Genomic DNA, 21059 nt, shown 5'->3' with positions numbered 1-21059 from the left:
AGCTTCCCCAAATCCGGATCTTTGTTTATTATTTAAGGACCTTCTGAAAACCTTATCCAACCCACAGGGCCCCAAACTCCATGAGCCTGTGACAATAAACTAACACTTAATGTTTTAGCCAAAATTTGTGGAGAATTGCTCTTCTTGATAGACAGGTATAAATCATAATTAATAATGTCTTGTTTATTTTTAAGTTGTTCCAAATGATTCCCTGAATGATCTATATGTTATTAAAATAGTATACCTTTTGTTTATCATTATAGTGGTTGTACACTTGCATGAAATGATTTATTCTTCAAAATTTTATTCACCCATATCAGGAAAAATCTGTGAAGTAAAAGATACTCCAAGTCCCCCGCCGACAACCGCCATGGCACATATGGATGTGCTGAAATCAAAGGAAGGAATATGACTTCTTGAGCCTCAGTCATCTTAGTGATGGAGGAAGAATCAGTCTCTAACTCTGGTCTACAGCTCCTAACTACTCCATTCTCATGTTGATAAATATGTTAGTGCATTATGAGAACAATTGGTTTTTTCACTACACCATGTAAATCATATCTCCACAGTCTGCAGGTAACATGGCCTGGAGTCTAGAAAGGATGTTCACCTTTTCTGTATCTCCCCTTCCATCTGGACAAAGAAGCCACCCAAAGCCTGTGATCCTGACAGATCTCTGTTGCCCCTTTGGAGGCTCAGAGAAGGCAAAGAGACATTGCAGAAAGAATCCACAAGAGGTCATCAGGACCCCACTTACCCACCATGGGCAGATGTGGGCAGCCACAATGTGGTGCTTCCCTCCTCAAAAGAGGGCCCTAGAACTCTGTAGAGTGCAGATTCAAAAACTGGGAATCTATCTCGCAGGAAAGGAACTGGCTTCCTCTTCCCGCCAAACTGATTCTTTAAAGGATAAAGAAGGCAAATACTATTTTTCTCATAGTTACAGTCCCCAAAAAGATGAAAATTACTGGGTATTTGGAGGGAGTCAGTAAATCCCCTTCATCCCATTTTTTAAATTATCTTGATATTCCGTATTTTATATTATTATATACATGACTAGTTGCAGGGAATCTAGAAATAGAGTTTTAAAGCAACCGTAGTTATATTCATAGATACGCATACGGACATGTGAGACTCTATGGGAAATGAATTTTTTTCTTTCTTTTCCTTCTCCTCATCCTCCAACTCCTCATCCTCTCCCTTTCCTCTACCTTGTCCTTATCCTCCTGTCTTCCTGTTTCTCCTTCTCTTTTTCCTTCTTCTTTCCCTTTTCCCATTCTCTTCTTTCCTTCAATTTCTTTCATCTTCAGTTTTAATGGACTCATTATGTGTCTAAATAATGCTCTAAAAGAATTGTGTGAGTGAAATATTCCACTTGTCAGGAAATGTTCATGTAGAATCAGAATTTGGAAGTGAAAGGGACCACCGAGAGCATGCTGAGTGACCATAACCTGAGGAAACTGAAGCCTGGGAATGTTCACTGATCTTTACCAGCTCCCTTGTCAGTTAGGAAGAAGACTGGAGCAGATGTTAAGACAAGGATTTGGGTGCAAACAGTTTACTTGAGAGGTGATCATATGGCATGGTTAAGGAATGAAGAAGAGAGAAAGAGAAGGTATTCAAGCCGACAAGGTCTGTGTCAAATAGAGTTATCACTGTGGGCAACTGGGGCTAGGTTTCACCACAGATGTTCCTAAAGCCATGCAGAACATACCTCAGAATTGTCATATCCTAGGGACAATTTCAAATGCCCCTTTCCCTTATTACTTGAGAGGTGCCCTGAAAATGTTGACTTATCTGGACCATCAGGACTACCCTGCACCAGCCCATTGTTTTAGGGTGAGGGAAAGTCCAAAGGCCAAGAGATATCATTTACAGAGATGAACTGCTAAAGCTGCCAGTGATCTCTGGTGAGTGGAGCAGTTTTGGGCACTGTCATGTGTCAGCTTGGCCAAGGGGTAGTACCTGTTTTTCTGGTTGGGCAAGTGCTGGCCTGTCTGTTGCAATGAGGACATTTCATAGAATTAGATCATGATCACGTTAGTTGCATCCACAGCTGATTGAATTTGTAATCAGCCAAGGGGAGTGTCTCCTGCAATGAGGGATTGCTCAGTCTGAAAACTGGAAGCCTTTTAAGGAGGATTCAGAAGAGATAGGCTCTCTTCCTGCTTCTGCTGGTGAGCCTCTTCTGTGGAGTTTGTCCAGACCCTCCATTGGAATCATCGGTTTCACAGCCTGCCCTGCAGATTTTGGGCTCTGCACTCCCATGGTCATGTGAGATACTTTTATAAATTTTACATTTGTGACTGTTTCCTGTTGATTCTGTTTCTCTAGAGAACCCTAACTAATACAACTTGGTACCAAGAGTGGTTCTTAAGAAACAGAATCTTAAAAATGGGTTTTTATGAATGATTTTCTACTCTGACTGGACTCAAAGGCACTAAGGACTCTGATTCCCATAATCAGAATGACACTCCCAATCCATGGAGTGAGTTTGCAAAAGAGATAGTCAAAATATCACCATTCCATTCTCTTAATTCTTCCCTTGTACAAAGCCAGGTTCTGGGGGATAATGTTTTGACATCTTTATGGAGTTTTGTGGAAATAAGAAGAATAGAGATGTTGGCTGGTTGTTGTTAGCTACACTGGATACATTAAGGAATGAGAGGAATGGACTTAAGTCTTCAAACAAGAAGCTTAAGTGCCATTTGATAGATGTAGAAGTTTCCATGAATATCCTGAAGGAAGATCTTATTTCCTGCAGCCGTAGACTTGAGATCTCTGAAAATCAGACTCAGAATCTTTTTTATTAGAGAAGCAACTTTACAACATAAACTGAAAATTCAATCTTGCATGGTATCTGTGTTGAAGTGAGGGCATTGATTGGAAAGGAGTGAGACCTTGAAAAATGGGATGGTGACATATGGATTGATAATGATGTTGGGGGTGAGGTTGAAACCCTAGGTCATGCTGAGTCTTCTCTAGATAACTCTGAAATAGTCTGCCCTGAGGACATAGCTGCCCCACCTCCAGTCTGCCTTGAGGAGTTGGCCACCCAACCTCCTCCTGAAGGGATTAGCCCTAGAGTAATTAATCCTGTTCCACCAGATGAAACTGGAAATGAATGCCCTGAAGCAAATGGTTTGGAAGATATTTCTAATTCTTTTCATGACCCACCCCCACCACCCCTCATTTCTTCCAGACCTATAGCTAAAGTCCCAACAGGCACCTAAAGGTGAGGTACAAAGTATCACACATGAGGAGTACATTATACTCCAAAGGAACAGTGTGAGTTTTCCAATTTATATAGACAGAAATCAGGAGAATACATGTGGCAATGGATTTTAAGCATGTGGGATAATGGTGGGATGAATATTAGGCTGGATCAGACTGAATTTATTGTTGTGGGCCCACTAAGCAGAGATTCTGCATTCAATGTTATAGCTCAAGCAATAAGAAAAGGTATTAATAGTTTGCTTGGATGGTAATTGAAATATGGATTGAAAGGCGAATGACATTACCTGAGGTTGAAATGCCAGAACTGCCCTGGTATAATGTAGATGAAGGGATCCAGAGACTTAGAGAGATTGAAATGTTAGAGTGGATTTATCATGGAAAGTCTGCTCTTACACCCCAGGAAAGTCTGGAGGATGCACCTTTTACCAGAACAGTGAGAAATAAATTTGTGAGATTAGCACCATCATCGCTGAAAAGCTCTGTAGTTGTATTTCTCTGTAGGTCAGATATTATTGCAGGAACTTCTGTCACTGAGCTGAAATCCTTAAACACAGTGGGGGTGACCAGATCTCGAATTGGCAGAAGCCAGGTGGCAGCACTTACTTGCCAAAGACAGGGTAGACATGACTATTATAATAGACAGCAAACTCAAAACAGGCATCAAATTGTATGACTTGCAGAGATTTGTGGCATTGGCTAGTAAATCATGGGGTACCTAGAAATACAATAAAGGGCAGTCTACTAAATTCTTTTTTAAGCTGTATAAAGAAAAGAGTTTGTTCTAGTTTGCTAGCTGCTGGAATGCAATATACCAGAAATGGAATGGCTTTTAAAAGGGAGAAATTAATGAGTTGCAAGTTTACAGATCTAAGGCCAAGAAAATGTCCCAATTAAAACAAGTCTATAGAAATGTCCAATGAAAGGCATCCAGGGAAAGATACCTTGGTTCAAGAAGGCCAATGAAGTTCAGGGTCTCTCTCTCAAGTGAGATGGCACATGGTGAAAACAGTCAGGGCTTCTCTCTTGGCTGGAAGGGCACATGGCAAATACAGTGTCATCTGCTAGCTTTGTCTCCTGGCTTCCTGTTTCATGAAGCTCCCCGGGAGGCATTTTCTTTCTTCATCTCCAAAGGTCGCTGGCTGGTGGACTCTTTGCTTCGTGGTGCTGCAGCATTCTCTGCTCTCTCTCTGAATCTCCAAAATGTTTCCTCTTTTATAGGACTTCAGAAACTAATCAAGACCCACTCAAATGGGTGGAGACATGTCATCCCATAATCCAGTTTAACAACCATTCTTAACTAAATCACATCAACCAGGGAGATGATCTCATTACAGTTTCAAATATACAGTACTGAATAAGGATTATTCTACCTTTATGAACTGGGATTTATATTAAAACATGGCTTTTCTTAGGGGGCATGCTTCCTTTCAAACCAGCACAGAGTTCTAGGTCAAATGAACAGAAGTCTAACCTGAATTACAAAAACACAGAGTCACATTCCCTTAATTAATTCCAGTTTACAAACCCAGAGCCCCTTGAATGAAGGGGAGGCCTGGTCCCTTTGGGGGAGAATCCTGTTACACTGCCACAAATTTATACTGTTAATCTTCCTCCAAGCCTTCCCAAAGGAGACTGATGGCCTTTTATAAGGGTAACCATGCATTGGGGAAAAGAAAATGATCAGATATTGGGGGGATTATTAGACACTGGTTCAGAAGTGACATTAATTTCAGGGGACCCAAAATGTCACTCTGGTCCATGTCAGAGTGGGGGCTTATGGAGGCCAGGTGATCCATGGAGTTTTAACTCATGTCTGTCTCACAGTGGGTCAAGTGGGGCCTCAGACCCATTCTGTAGTTATTTTCCCAGTTCCAGAATTATAATTGGAATAGACATACTGAGCAACTGGCAGAATCTCCACATTGGCTCTCTAACTTGTGCAGTGAGGACTATTATGGTGGGAAAGGCCAAGTGGAAACCACGAAAACTGCCCCAACTGAGCAAAATAGTAAATCAGAAGCAATACCGGATTCCTGGAGGGATTGCAGAGATTACTGCCACTCTTAAGGACTTGAAGGATGCAGTGGTGGTGATTCCCACCACATCCCCATTCAACTCTCCTATTTGGCCTGTGCAGAAAGCAGATGGGTCTTAAGAGGATGGCAGTGGGTTATCATAAGCTCAACCAGGTGGTAACACCAATTGCAGCTGCTGTTCCAGATGTGGTACCATTGCTTGAGCAAATCAGTACATCCCCTGGTACCTGGTATGCAACTGTTGATCTGGCAAATAAATGCTTTTTTCTCAAAAGCTATTAGTAAGAACCACCAGAAACAGTTTGCTTTCAGCTGGCAAGGTCAGCAATATACTTTCACTGTCCTACCTCTGGGGTGTATCAACTCACCAGCCCCATGTCATAATCTTGTCCACAGGGAACTTGATCATTTCTCCCTCCCAAAAGACATCATACTGGTCCATTATATTGATGATATCATGCTTATTGGACCTAGTGAGCAAGAAGTAGAAACTACTCTAGACTTACTTGTAAGGCATTTGTGTGTCAGAGGATCAGAGATAAATCCAACAAAAATACAGGGGACTTCCACCTCAGTGAAATTTCTAGGTGTCTGGTGGTGTTGGGCATGTCAAAATATCCCTTCTAAAGTGAAGGACAAGTGGCTGCATCTGGCCCTTCCTGCAACCAAAAAAGAGGCACAATGCCTAGTTGGTCTCTTTGGATTTTGACAGCAACACATTCCTCATTTGGGTGTGCTACTCTGATCCATTTATTGAGTGACCAAAAAAGCTGCCAATTTTGAGTGGGGACCTAAACAAGAGGAGGCCCTGAGACAGGTCCAGGCTGCTGTACAAGCTGTTCTGCCACTTGGGCCATATAATCCATCAGATCCAATGGTGCTGGAAATGTCAGTGGCAAACAAAGATGCTGTTTGGAGCCTTTGGCAAGCCCTTATAGGAGAATCACGATGCAGACCCTTAGATTTTGGAACCAAGCCTTACCATCTGTCGCAGATAACTGTTTTCCTTTTGTGAAACAGATTTTGGCCTGCTACTGGGCCTTAGTAGAGAATGAATGCTTAACCATGGGCCACCAAGTTACCATGAGACCTGAGTTGCCTATCATGAACTAGGTGTTGTCTAACCCACCAAGCCTAAAGTTGGGCATGCACAGTAGCACTCTATTGTAAAATGGAAATGGTATATACGAGATAGGGCCAGAGCAGGTTCTGAAGGCACTAATAAGTTAATGAAGAAGTGGCCCATGGTCTCCACTCCTGCTACATTACCTTCTCTTTCCCAGACCAGAGCTATGGCCTCTTGGGGAGTTCCTTACAATGAATTGACTGAGGAAAAGTAAATCTGGGCCTGGTTTACAGATGGTTTAGCATGACATGCAGGTACCACCCAAAAGTGGACAGCTGCAGCACTACAACCTCTTCTGGGGTGTCTTTGAAAGACAGTGGTGAGGGAAAATCCTCCCAGTGGACAGAACTTTGAGCAGTCCACCTGGTTGTTCACTTTCTTGGAAGGAGAACTGACCAGCAGTGTGTTTGTATACTGACTCATGGGCTGTTGCTAATGGTTTGGCTGTATGGTCAAGGACTTGGAAACACCCTAATTGGAAAATTCGTGACAAAGAGGTTTGGGGAAGTAGTATGTGCATAGACCTTTCTGAGTGGGCAAAAAACATGAAGATATTTGTGTCCCATGTGAATGTGCACAAGAGGATGTCTTCAGCAGAGGAATGTTTTAATAATCAAGTGGATAAGATAACCCGTTCTGTGGATACCAGTCAGCCTCTTTCCCCAGCAACTCCTTTCATTGCCCAATGGGTTCATGAACAGAGTGGTCATGGTGGTATAGATGGTGATTATGCATGGGCTCAGCAACACAGACTACCACTCACCCAGGCTGACTTGGCTACAGCCACTGCAGAGTGCCCAGTCTGCCAGCAGCAGAGACCCACACTTATCCCCAATATGTCACCATTCCTTGAGGTGACCAGCCAGCTATATAGTGGCAGGTTGATTACATTGGACCACTCCCTTCATGGAAGGGGCAGTGTTGCTTCCTATGAAATGAAGCTTGAAGGATATTAAGGAATGACAAGGGAGAAAGAGAGGGAGAGAGAGAGAGAGAGAGGGAGGGAGGCAGGGAGGGAGGGAGGGAGGGTGGAAGGGAGGGAGAGAAAGAGAGTGATAGAGAGAGAGAGAAAGAGAGAAAGAGAGAGAAGAAAGAAAGAAAGAAAGAAAGAAGGAAGGAAGGAAGGAAGGAAGGAAGGAAGGAAGGAAGGAAGAAAAGGAAGAAGAAAAAGAAAGAAGAAAGAAGAAGAAGAAAGAAAGAAAGAAAGAAAGAAAGAAAGAAAGAAAGAAAGAAAGAAAGAAAGAAAGAAAGAAAGAAAAAGACAGACACAGACAGGTTCAGGGTGTCTGAACCTTAACTTGAAGAGACAACAGACATCAGACAATTTTATTCTTAACCAGATCCTGGTTATATACTGCAGGGTGACAATAGGCATGCATGCATTTCCTGAGGGAACAGTGTTCCTATCTTTCAGTGTTCTTCCTTCATCCTTAAAATAACCATTTGGGGTAAATAAGTGTTCTCTTCCTCCTAGGCTGTCTTACATAAATCAGATAACATAAAGCAGCTTACTGCTGCCACCACCCTAATGCCATCTACTCCCAAGTAGTTCCGCAGATCTTATGTTAATCCTATCTACTACATCTCTCCCTTTTTATTTTATAAGGTGAGGTGACTGTGCCTGTCTTAGGTTGCCCTTAGGCTCTGAAGGAAGGGTCTTACCTGTCATTGGCTACCAGTCAAGCTCTCTGACTTTGATTCAGAAGGGAGCCAAGAGTTTTTGCAAGAATCACATGGTTAGCACAGCTTTGCTTAGTGACTGTGCCTGGCTTAGGTTGCCCTTAAGCTCTGAAGGAAGGGTGTTTCCTGTCATTGGCTACCAGTCAAGCTTACTGACTTTGATTATTTGTTGTTAAACACAGCTGAGGAGGAAGAGAAAAAGTATAAATAGCCCCAAACTTAACAATGCAGTTCCAGTGACCGCAGCCACTGTGATAATTCCAATGATTCTTATGACAGCTATAATAATGAGTCCAATTAGTCTCTTAGTCCTTTCAGATATTCTTTTGCCAAATGGATCAGGACTTGTGTTTCTGGAGAGGATTGCCAGGATCTTGACATCTGCACCAGCAGCCAAATACCCCTTCTTCTCCTTGCTGCTACAATCGTCCCATTTTCCTGCAACATAAATGCTTGGATACAAGTGAATAGAGAATAATTCTCACAATTAAAAGTTTGATTTCCTATATGCATATAGTGTTTATGGGTGCTATTTAAAGAGAAGTTGTAGTTACTAGAATTCGCTACAAAAATTGGTCCCAGTCCTAGGAAAATTTCACATAAATTTCTCTGAATAATGTATTTATCATCCCAAATTTTGGCACAAATCATCCTCTATGTAATAAACTCTGATTTAGCTTGCCTGTCCATACAATCTTAGTTATCTTCAAGTTAAAGATGGGAGACCCCATAGGGGCTGCATCTCTTAAAATTCCATAGGAATCATTAATTATGATAACTGCTCGATCCATATGACATAACTGCCATCTATTCCAACTTTCTTTCCCATCTAACAGGCAAATATCATTTGATTACATAGAGTTATGCATATGGATCTTTCTAAAAATGGAAAAGTTAAATCTGATACCATTTTTCTTCTTCTTTTAGTAGTTTTGGAAGTCTAGAATCTACTGGACCTGGGAATCCTAAACTAGTATTCAGATATTTTGGTAAAGTTGGATCTGAACATGTTAGGGCCTACAGCAAAGGTGGGTTAGGAATATAAACCCAATAAGTATGATTATGTCCCTGTCCTTCAGCAATTAAAGTTGTATGTCATATAATATACATAACCCATTTAGTTATTTTCATCTGGGTCGATATTTCTGGGTTTTATTCTCTTTGAGGGAATCCAAACTGAGGTTCCATCATCTGCAATGACAAGAGCAAATCCTCTACCCCACACCTTTTTCATGCCTGGTTTTCATAACATCTTGAACATCTTTACAATAGATTGGCTACAGCTGCAGTTCTGTTTGGGTGGTGTTATTTTTCTTTTCCAAATTACTAAAATGTTGTCCTGCAGGAGTCTGTGATTAATTATCATAAATGTTTAAAAAATTTAAAGTAAACAGTAGTTTTGCTAATTGATCTTTTGGTGTACTTATTTTCATAACACCATCCTCCTGATCTCCCCCTTTTTTGTTTTATGAGCATAGACTTTAGCGTCCAGTTTGTTCATTCAATAATTCATTGCCCAGAGGGATTATGTGGAATTTTTGTGATATGAGTAATAGGAAAAGTAGTATAAAATTTACAAAATTGCTTTCCTGTATCAGCAGGACCATTGTCCATTTTGCTAGCTAGCGGGCATCCCATAACAGCAAAAGCGTTAAGTAAATGTGATTGAACATGGCAGAAACATTCTCAGATTGTGCGGTAGCCCAGATGGAATGAGAACAGGTGTCTATGATAACAGTACATATTGCATTTTACCAGAATGTGAAACATGAGTAACATCCATTTGCCACAATTCATTTGCCTTTTAACCTTGAGGATTAACCCCTGATGCAAATGGGAGTGCATTTAAAGGTCCACAGGTTTGACAAGTCCTAACAATGACCTGCGTTTGTTGTTTAGATAAAGATGGAAATTTCTTTCACAGCCCTTTGCTATTAATATGAGTCAGTTTGTGAAATGTTGCTAGATCTTGAATTACCACCAAAAGAGTATCTGCTTGCTGATTTTGTAATGACAAAGGACCTGGAAGATTGGTATTAGCTCTTTATATGCATGATAAAAAGAGGATTGATTCAACTTCTGACTAATGTTTGTAAAAGTAAAAATATTCAGGACAATTTATTTCTTTTAAGCAAAGCTGTCTCAATGTGAGTAACTGTTTGGCAGACTTAAACAATATTAAGAGATTGCGGAAAATTTTGCAATACTTGAATTACAGCTAATTCAGTGCACTGGGCTGAGGTATAAGGTGTTTTCTAAATTATTTTCCATTGGGGTGACATATGCAGCCTGCCCATTAATATTATCATCAGTAAAGACAGTAATATCTAGCGGGGAAGCCCAAACTATTTTAGACTAAATCCATTGCGTTCTTTTTTCAAAAAATTGTTAAAGTTTTAACATAGCAAAGGATTATTAATTTGTCCTTTAAAATCACTTAATGCTATTTGACAAGAGATGTTGAAAATAAATAGACTTTGAACCTCTCTCTTCCTTTGTGAGATCACATACTACACAATTAGGATTGTGACCTAGTTGATAATATCTTTGAAGACCTTTGGCTACTAAAGAGATGATCTTTTGCTGATATGTATTTAAACATTTTTGTCGATCATTTGGTAAAAAGACCCATTCTAAAATACCCTCTTGCCAAAATAGGCTTGTGGGAGATTGCAAGGTAAAGAAAATAATAAAATCAACAGGCTTTTCTAGATCTATTTGAACAAGCTGTCCTTCTTGAATGCATTGTTTGATTAACTGTAATTCTTGTTCAACCACAGCTTTAACTGCCTTTTGATTAATAAATCAGAATCTCCTTACAATGCCTTAAGTGACAGGTAGCAAAAATGAAAGCAGAGTGTTAATAGTGACATGTACCCATAGTAAATGACCAGATTTTGTAAAAAGAATTCATTGGATTGAGTGAAAATGGATGCAGGGATGAGGATTCTTTATATTTGGTTGTGCATTTTTGCTAATTTTAAATTTATTGCGTGCAGTTTTTATGAAATTTTCCTACAATACTGGTCAAATTCCAATTTGCTTACATGACCGGACCCAGTTGGGTCCCCTGGGAACTGGCTAGGGCCCAAGAGGAGCTTCCTGGGACTTAGATATCTTTATTAAAGTACACTTCCTTCTGGGAGGATAGCCAGTCCTCCCAGCTAGAGTGCACATTTTAACTATTTCTTATCAAGGTCATGTGATAGCAACATCAGTTGCATGGAATGGCAGCATCAGGTGAACAAAACAGACTCCACAAGTATATTTTTTCCTTGCATTCGGCCCTCAATTCTGATCTGCTCCCAATATAAGCCACGGTTATTTGGGGATAAATTTAGTTTATACATATGTAGTTTATACAAACACTGGACAAAGCATTAAAATATTTTGGCTTAAAGGAATTTAGGTATTTATATGATCTGAATATTAGTTAGCCAGTAATAGATTCATTTACAGTAATATTATTTAGACTAATAGATTAAGCCACCCGGTTTGGGGCAAGAAATGAAAGTTTTTTGCCAGTATAATGATACCCAGGAGAAAATCAGTATTTTTTATACAGATAAAAGTTAACATAAGTTATTTTGATAAAACACAGACTCTTTGTTTTTTACACTAATTATTTAGAAAAAAATTTTTTATATCTTTTCCTTAGAACAGGCTAAGAGTCCAAGAAAATGCTGTCATTTTAGACTCATTAAATCTTTTTTGATTTTAACCATAATTTCCATTTTTACATACGCTTAACAATTATTGTATTAGTTCAGGCTTTGTTCTATATTTTTCTCATTTTGTAACAGCTATTCATTTTAGGATAAAACTATTCTGTTTTCCTATTAATAAAAATACATCTTTCATATTTTCATACTTAAGTCATTATTTTTGGCAATATTTTACCACATATAATTACCATCAAAGTTAAATTTGTTAGAATAGTATTAAATACTTAGAATACTTTAGTTAATGCATATTTAAAACATCAATATATAGTCTTTAACAAGAATTTTCAGTTGTAAAGTTCTGAAAATATGTATATATATATATTTTAAATATGAATAGGAGATAACTCATGGCCAGTTTCCAAATTGCTGTCTGCTGAGGATCTAATTTAACAAAAGGAGATGGGGCTGCCATTCCCATTCTGTGTCACAAGATTTTATTTGTAGCATTGGTATAAATTTCAGCAGAATAATTATTTAGATTAAACCAAGGTAATTTAACAGAACACTTTAGTCAGAACTACAATCTTGAATTGCATACCCCTTAGGAGACCAATCTGTTACAATTCATAAGAACCATTAATGAGTACTGACTTTTGTTTGGCATGGCATTGTTCTTATTGAATATTTTCTGACTTAGGTGTATGTGAATTTTTATACAAAGGCAGCTCATTAAGAACCAGCTCAGAAGTTAATTTTTCTTTATCTTGCTCTGCTAAAGGTATGGTAAAGAAGCAAATTTTAAAATCCATTATAATAATAAAGCAGTTTTTAGAAATTATAACTGGTGTGGGCAAGCCAGGTTGTAATGACTCCGTAGGTTGAATTACAGTATTAAATTTTATCAAATCAGTTAACATTCTCCATTTCCCTGATCTTTTTTTAATAATAAATATTGGACAATTCCAAGGACTATGAGATTCTACTAAATGTCCTGCTTTAAACTGTTCTTAAACTAACTGAGTTAGAGCCTCTAACTTTTCTATAGATAAGGGCCACTGCTCAACCCAGAAAGGCTCATTTGTAGTATTTGTAGTGGATGTCCCTGGAGCATCTCCTCACTTTATGCTAATATGCTTTATTAGATCCCTGTCTGGGCACCAATTGCCGAGTCCAGCTCAAGCAACTGTCCAAACAAGGTAAGAAGGGGCAGTGGGAGACTGAGAAGAAACACAACTTAGAGTTTAAGAGAAAGTGTGAGCCAGGAGTTCATTGCTTGACTGAACACAATGACCAAATAGAAACAGGAATATTTTCCCCATTTTGTTATCCTCGCTTGAAAGCCTTCATAACCAATTTCCATTGCTTAATATTTAAAACTTTACGGCCTTAAGGTTGAAACCAATAAGAATGATTTCAAATGAGATCAAATAAGCTTAATAATTCAGATGTTTTAACAGGCACCCCAGTAGCTTCTAACAATGTTTTCAACACACACCCATACTCCTTCAGCCACCTATTGTGATTACCCATTACCCTGATGCTCCAAGGGAAATGCTTACTTTACCAATATGACTCAAGTCCTCTTCTATCAGCTGGACAGAAGTGCCTTTAATGAGACTTTTCCTTGGCTGCATAATACTGTCTTGGAGTCTTGTTCTTCGAGCCCCATATCGGGTGCCATATGTTGCTTCCTATGTAACGGGGCTCAAAGGATATTAAGAATGACAAGAAAGAAAGAAAGAAAGAAAGAAAGAAAGAAAGAAAGAAAGAAAGAAAGAAAGAAAGAAAGAAAGAAACAAATGAACAGGTTCAGGGGGTCTGAAGCTTAACTTTAACAGACAACAGACATCAGACAATTTTATGCTTAACCAGATCCTGGTTATATACTGCAGGATGACAATATGCGTGCATGCATTTCCTGAGGGAATAAAGTTCTTATCTTTCAGTGTTCTTGCTTCACCCTTAAAATAACCATTTGGGGTAAATAAGCATTCTCTTTCTCTTAAACTGTCTTACATAAATCAGATAACATAAAGCAGCTTACTGCTGCCACCACCCTAATGCCATCTACTCCCAAGTAGTTCCGCAGATCTTATGTTAATCCTATCTGCTACAGGGCAGTGATTTGTCCTAACTGGGATAGACACATACTCTGGATATGGGTTTGCTTTTCCTGCATGCAATGCTTCTGCCAAAACTACCATCTGTGGTCTTACAGAATATCTTATCCATCATCATGGTATTCCACACAGCATTGCTCTGATCAGGGAACACACTTCACAGCAAATGATGTACAGGAATGGGCACATGGTCATGGAATTCTCTGGTCTTGCCATGTTCCCCATCATCCAGAAGCAGCTGGATTGATAGACAGAGGTATGGCCTTTTGAAAACTCAATTATGGTGCCAACTAGGTGGCAATACCTTGAAGGGCTGGGGTAATGTTCTCCAGGAGGCTATGTATGCTTTGAATCAGCATCTACTGTATGGTGCTGCTTCTCCCATAGCCAGGATCCATGGGTCCAGGAACCAAGGGGTGGAAATGGGAGGGGTACCACTCACTATTACCCCTAGTGATCCACTAGGAAAATTTTTGCTTCCTGTCCCTGCCACCCTGAGCTCTGCTGGTCTATAGGTTTAAGTTCCAAAAGGGGGAGTGCTTCCACCAGGAGAAACAACAATGATTCCATTGAACTGGAATCTGAGACTGACACCTGGTCACTTTGGGCTACTCATGCCCCTGGTCAACAAGCCAAGAAGGGATTGCATTATTGTCTGGGGTGAATGACCCTTACTATTAGGGGAAAATAGGATTGCAACTACATAATGGAGATAAAGAAGAATTTTCTTGGAATATAGGAGATCCCCTCAGGCATCGTTTAGTACTACCATGCCCTGTGATTAAAATCAGTGGAAAACTGCAGCAACCCAATCCAGGCAGGACTACCAATGGCTCTGAAACTTCAGGAATGAAGGTCTGGGTCACCCCATCAGGCAAAGGACCGAAGCCAGTTGAAATGCTTGCTGAGGGTAAAGGTAACATGGAATGAGTAGTGGAAGAAGGTAGTGATATATATGAACTATGACCACATGATCAGTTACAGAAATGAGGATTGTAATGCTGTTTTGCTCCTGTTACACTATTTAAGTTGTAAGTTGTCAAGTTTAAGAATGAATATTACTGAACGACTTGCACCTTATTCTGGAAGATTTAATGTGTTTCCCATTATATGCAGGACAGTTGAGTATTGTTAGGTGAAAGAAAAATATATTTATTGTTTTTTATTTAGAAATTAAATATTGTTTAAGGTGATGTGTATAGTTGACAAGGGGTGTACTGTCATGCTCAGGTTCATGTGTCAGCTTGGTCAAGTGATTTTACCTGTTTCTCTGGTTGAGCAAGTGCTGGCCTATCTGTTGCAATGACATTTCATAGAGTTGAATCATGATCACATCAGCTGCATCCACAGCTGATTCTATTTGCAATCAGCCAAGGGGAGTGTCTTCTGCAATAAGTGATGCTCAGTCTAATCACTGGAAACCTTTTAAGGAGGATTCAGAAGAGACAGGCTCTTTTCCTGCTTCGGCTGGTGAACCTCTCTTGTGGAGTTTGTCCAGACCCTTCATCAGAATTGTTGGCTTCATAGCCTGCCCTGTGGATTTTGGACTCTGTGTACTTATGGTCACGTGAGACACTTTCATAAATTTTATATTTGTGAGTGTTCGCTGTTGCTTCTGTTTCTCTTGAGAACCCTAACTAATACAGGCATCAAAAGATTTCCTACATTGGTTTACAAGGAAGGTTCTTTCTCATGCCTCAGTCTTTGTATCTTTGTATTACTCTTTGTTCTTCACAACACTGGCTTGCTTTGATACTTCTCTTTGGCTTTGGAGTCTTGGAAACTCTTTTCTTGGCCCACATGGAAGTCTATGTTGTGCCATTATCTCTGTCTCTGTGAATTATGAAATGGATGTGGCAAAACTCCCAAAGGAAGGATAATAGAGGCAAAGAGCTTGGTCTTTAAAGACAGAGAGTATGAGCTTAAAATTAGCCTTAACCCCTTCTCAGTTGGGTGGCCTTACTTTCCTATCATGAGTAATAGAACTTCAATGCAGGGTTTCTGTGAGATAAGGCATGGGGTAATAAAGAGCCAGACATGTTGGAATTGCTCATCAATTGAGTCATAGTCTTTTTCCAGTAATGTGAGGAGATGGATGTCAGGCAAAGAATGTTGATGATAATCAAATTATTGCTTTCTTTTAAAATCAGATCCTTCATCCACATTCATCTTTGCTATGCATGAGAGGAACTCACTTTCATTTCTGATTTCTGGCTACTTCTAATGGGTAGACTTGGGACTGCTTGTGATACTTATGATGCTCCTGAAAGAGATGAAGTCCTGTTCTTCAAATGTAATTCTCCTGATTTTCCTTATTATCACAAAATAATTTAGTCATCAATTTGGGCTGAGAAATAAGAGGAGCTGGGTATTTCAATCCATGGATTTTTTCCTTCAACTCTATGAGTCTCAACTACCAAATCAATGGGGATTCATCATTGTGATAAAAAAATTGAATGGTGCATTTGTGATCTATTTTAAATAAAAATCAAATGACTGGGGATTTAACTTTTTTTGTCTTTATGATTATGAAACTGAACATGGAAATTTCACATTTGGGACAAAGTATTTATGTATTTTTTATTATTAATTAAAAAATTAACAATCAAAATATTTAGAAATCATTCCATTCTACATATTTAATCAGAAATTCTTAATATCATCACATAGATGCATATTCATCATTTCTTAGTACATTTGCATCGATTTAGAAAAAGAAATAAAAAGACAATGGAAAAAGAAATAAAATGATAATAGAGAAAAATAAAACTATACGTACCATACCCCTTACCCCTCGCTTTCATTTTCCACTATTTCAAACTGAATTTATTTTAACATTTGTTCCCCTTATTATTAATTTTTATTCCATATGTTCTACTCTTCTGTTGATATAGTAGCTAAAAGGAGCATCTCAGACACAAGGTTTTCATTCACAGAGTCTCATTGTGAAAGCTATATCATTGTTCAATCATCATCAAGAAACATGGCTACTGGAACACAGCACTACATTTTCAGGCAATTCCCTCCAGCCTCTCCACTACATCTTGAACAACAAGGTGATATCTACTTAATGCGTAAGAATAACCTCCAGGATAACCTCTCAACTCTGTTTGGAATCTCTCAGCCATTGACACTTTGTCTCATTTTACTCTTCCCCCTTTTGGTTGAGAAGTTTCTCTCAGTCTCTTGATGTTAATTCTCAGCTCATTCTAGAGTTTTTTTCGGTCCTTTGATGCTGAGTCTCAGCTCATTCCAGGAACTTTGTCCCACGTTGCTAGGAGGGTCCACACCCCTGGGAGTCATGTCCCATGCAGAGAAGGGGAGGGTGGTGAGACAATGCACAAATTTTAAAAAGGTTTTTGCATGAGGAAGAACAAAAGATTGTCATTATTGCAGGGTGCTGAAAATAGATGATAACTAATACTTCAAAATGTCACATTATATGTAATACTAAAGCAAAAAATGGTTATTTGTTACAAAATTTAGATTTTGACTAGAGCATTTCCTAATATAACTCATGTAGATAGTTTGATTGAATGTCATAAGTACTTGGAATCTCAGGTAGCACTTGAGATTTTGTTGGTTTGTCCAGAGTGATCCCCCGATGAATCCCAGAATGATTTGATCAGTGACTGGAAAAGTATTTGCAAGCCCCTTTTGAGGAATGGTGAGCATGGGGAGAAATTCGATTTCCCCAAGTTGAATTCTTGATATTCTCAGAAGCAGTGTGGACAACCAAAGCTATAGGCTGAGCCCCCAGTCTTGGGGTTTGTTCACAAGAAACTTAACTCCACAAAAGATAGGTCAAGTCTACTTAAAATTTAGACCTAAGAGTCACCCCCAAGAGAGCCTCTTTTGTTGCTCAGATGTATTTATGTATTTTAAACATGCCCCATATTTTTTGAGGAGCTTCAATAAACATAGACACTCAGGGAAGATGTGGCATGGCATTGCAGGCAAAAATTTGTTCCTTGGGTTTTGTTAGAAATTCACTTAATATGCATTTCCATTTGGAAGGAGGTGGATAACCACCTCTCCCTCAAAAACACACCTTTGTAGATGGGCCACCATGAATTCCACAAGGCAACCATTTGATTCTTCTAGAAATCCTATTTAAATATTCAACTCTGGCTTTGTGGGCATTTCGCCAAACATTTGGCATTTTGCACATGTTCAGGTGTTTGACTTTGTATGCACAAAGCATTAAGACAATGGACCCCAGTAACATTAAGGTGAATAGTTGTAAACAGCTTAAATAAGCAAAGAATCTTGAAACAGACTTGCCTAATGTGCATGCTCTCCTGAAGACTAATCAGTGGTACAAATGCAAAAATAATTGATGATGCACTGTCATTTTAATTCTGGGCAGCTGTCACAAGGATGCATACTGCGATTCTCCAGAAAAGGACAGAAAAACCTCAGTGTCAGTGAAAGAAAAACAGTACCTAAAATATGGGTCTTTTAATGATGATCTTTTCCTGTTATGTAGGGTAGAGCACTGTTGAATGTACAAGAAAATATTATACAAATTCAGTTTGCTGAAGAAAATAAAGTACTTAATAGAATACAATTATATTGGTCTCCTAAAATGTTATAACAAAGGACCACAAAGTAGATGGCTTAAAACAAGAGGAACTTATTGTCCCACAGTTGTGGAGGCTAGAAGTCTGATATCAATATGTTGGCAGGGTCATGCTCTGACTGAAGTTTCAAGGGAAGAATTTTTTCCATGACTTTCTTTCAGTGTCTCATTGACCCAGGGTTTTTTTTGGCTGATTGATATATTCAACTCCATCCTCACATAGCCATCTTCTCTCTCTCTCTCTCTCATATATATATATATATATCTGTGTCTGAATATCTCCTTCTTATAGTGACAGCAATTATGTTGGATTAAGGGCCATTTTAGGCCAGTATGACCTCATGTCAACTTGCTGAATTCCATCTGTTTCAACCCTACTTCCAAATAAGGCCACATTTTGGGGTATTGGGTTTAGAACTTCAATATATCTTTTGGACAATGCAGTTTAATCCCGTAATATACATACAGAAAATGCACATATCATATATGTATAAGTATAAATCCTACTTGATGCTTACAAAGTAAACAGACCAGGTAACCAACAACCACACCAAAAAAAAAGAACATTGACAGCATCCCTGAAGCATCATTATGCTGCAGTAGGCACTAAACTTCCAAGAATAATTATCATCCTGACTTTTAACAGCATGGATTAGAGGATTATTTTAGCCTGCTTTTGCACTTAATATAAAATGAATTATAAAATATATATTTTGTCAGCCCTTCAGGGAAGATTTTGGGGTAGGGTAGATTGGGTTCACCTCTGCTTCATAGAACAAAAAGAGAGGGACAGAAAAAATGACCAGGACTATCGTCCTTGGGGGTGAGTGATCAAAGAGAGTCTTCACCATTTTATAGGTTGGCCCTGGAGAAGAAAGAGATGAGGAGAATTGGGTTAGTCTTTCAGCCATGACTCCAGCAGGGGAGGCAGCAATGCACGGAGAAGTACAGAGGTTAGGAAGAAGAATGTCCCTCCATATCAGCCTCTCTCAGCATCTAGCTTGGGTGACATTCCCACACAGCTCTGAAATTGGCAGCACTTGTGCAGAAGCCATAGGCATGCATAGCCACCCATCATGAAAAGCTGCACCACAAATAGCTGTTTCATTGGACCCTGTGAATGGTGAATCAACTGGATGCTTGTGGCCACAAGCTGGGAGCAGACCGACCCCTGCCATGCATGCCATCTTGCTCTGCCAGCCACTATAGTGAGGGAGAGGCAGCCCAGGGGGCGACATGGCTCAAGAGAGACATCTTCTGGATAGAATCAGTAAGTTCAGCTGGCAAACTCCTTATCTGCCCACCTGTTTTAAAAAGTACTTATTTACTTATTTATTTTTATTTTAAATTCAATTTTCATTTCTTTTATTTTATTTCTCTTCTCTGTGCACCAGTTTGAATTCATTCCCAATGTATCTTGGGGTGGTTCCTTCTGGCTATGGGACCTACTACTGTTGAGGTATTTTATTTATTTTTAAAATTTTTTGGGGGGGATGGTGTGAGGGCCAAGAGTCAAGCCCAGGTCTCCAGCAAGGTGAATGGGCATTCTGCCACTGAACTATCTGTGCATCCCTGCCTAGCTTTTAATAGACCCTCAAGAATAAATGCATCTCATACATGTGATCTGGGCCTTTGTATAGCAGAGAATTATTCACAAACCAAGTGAAAAAGAGGACTTTCAATGCAAACCCAAATAAATATAAAATCTTAGACAGCTTAAGGAAACCAACTTGCAAAATAACCTTATTAAGATAACCAAATGTGGTGCCAAGATGGCAGCTTAGTGAGGTGTCAGATTTAGTTTGTCCTCCAGAACAGTTACCAAATAGCCAGGAACAGTACAGAACAAGTACTGGGGCCACATCAGTGACTGGACACACAGCGTTTCCCAGTTTGCACCAGCTGGACCAGCTGCAAACACCCCCCAAAAACTGTGAATGCCCCAAGCATCAGTGGCAAGTGCCCCACCCCCACAAGTGCTTCCCAGAAGAGAAAGGAAAGGGATTTTACAAGCAGCAGGGGCTGAGCACAACTAGTCTTCAAATGTGGAATTAATTCACAACTTCTGTCTACTAAAAATAGGCCTCCAGCTCAGGTGAACCTTGTCAAAGCGGAGGTTGCTGATTTTTGCTCCAGTGCTGAGGGGGCAAGGCTGAAAGACAGAAAAAGAAAAAAGAAAAAAAGAAACAGAGGTTTTTTTGGATTGGATACCACATAATACTTGAATGGGTCTGGGCCCTAAAGGAAAGAAGGGGACACATAGGATCTGAAGATATACAAAGCAGCATACCAACTTATGCTCTTGATTGGGAAACCTGAGGAATGGGGATCCTGCTCTGAGAAGGATTTTTCTCTTTCTTTTTTGTGGCTGTGTTTCCACAAAGGCTTGGGTGCCTTTGGATACAGTGGCAAGGCTTCTTAGGCTGCAACTGCCACAGGCATAGGCAGAAACAGGCTTGTTTGAGAGCTTGTGTGGAGCTTATGCATTCCCCAGGGGATGAGGGGTCCAGCTCAGGTGATTCTCACCCTTAAGGAATTCAGACCCCAGGGCTTAGAAACTTGAGGCCATTAAAGCCTGCCTACAACCTCTTCTCTCTCTCGACCATGTCCCCA

General features: G+C 39.6%; 1 protein-coding gene across 7 annotated transcripts in view; it reads left to right on the top strand.

Moving 5' to 3' along the window:
- The first annotated feature begins 2066 nt into the window (after nt 1-2066).
- Nucleotides 2067-21059, top strand: part of LOC143644309 (interstitial collagenase-like) — a 60777-nt gene continuing 41784 nt past the window's right edge. Inside the window, exons 1-3 of one of the 7 annotated variants that reach the window (XM_077113127.1) lie at nt 2081-2177; nt 9010-9107; nt 12887-12940. In XM_077113127.1, coding sequence (XP_076969242.1) covers nt 9087-9107; nt 12887-12940 — 75 coding nt within the window. In that variant the 5' untranslated portion in view covers nt 2081-2177; nt 9010-9086. Of the gene's footprint in view, nt 2275-9006; nt 9108-12886; nt 12941-21059 lie in introns of all 7 variants that reach the window. The other 6 variants (XM_077113125.1, XM_077113126.1, XM_077113132.1 and 3 more) reach the window with 6 other exon arrangements.

Source organism: Tamandua tetradactyla, chromosome 8 (assembly GCF_023851605.1).
Source record: "Tamandua tetradactyla isolate mTamTet1 chromosome 8, mTamTet1.pri, whole genome shotgun sequence".
Taxonomy (NCBI): Eukaryota; Metazoa; Chordata; class Mammalia; order Pilosa; family Myrmecophagidae; genus Tamandua; species Tamandua tetradactyla.
The sequence above is the reverse complement of the archived record's forward strand: the minus strand, read 5'-3'. Positions and strand labels throughout refer to the sequence as shown.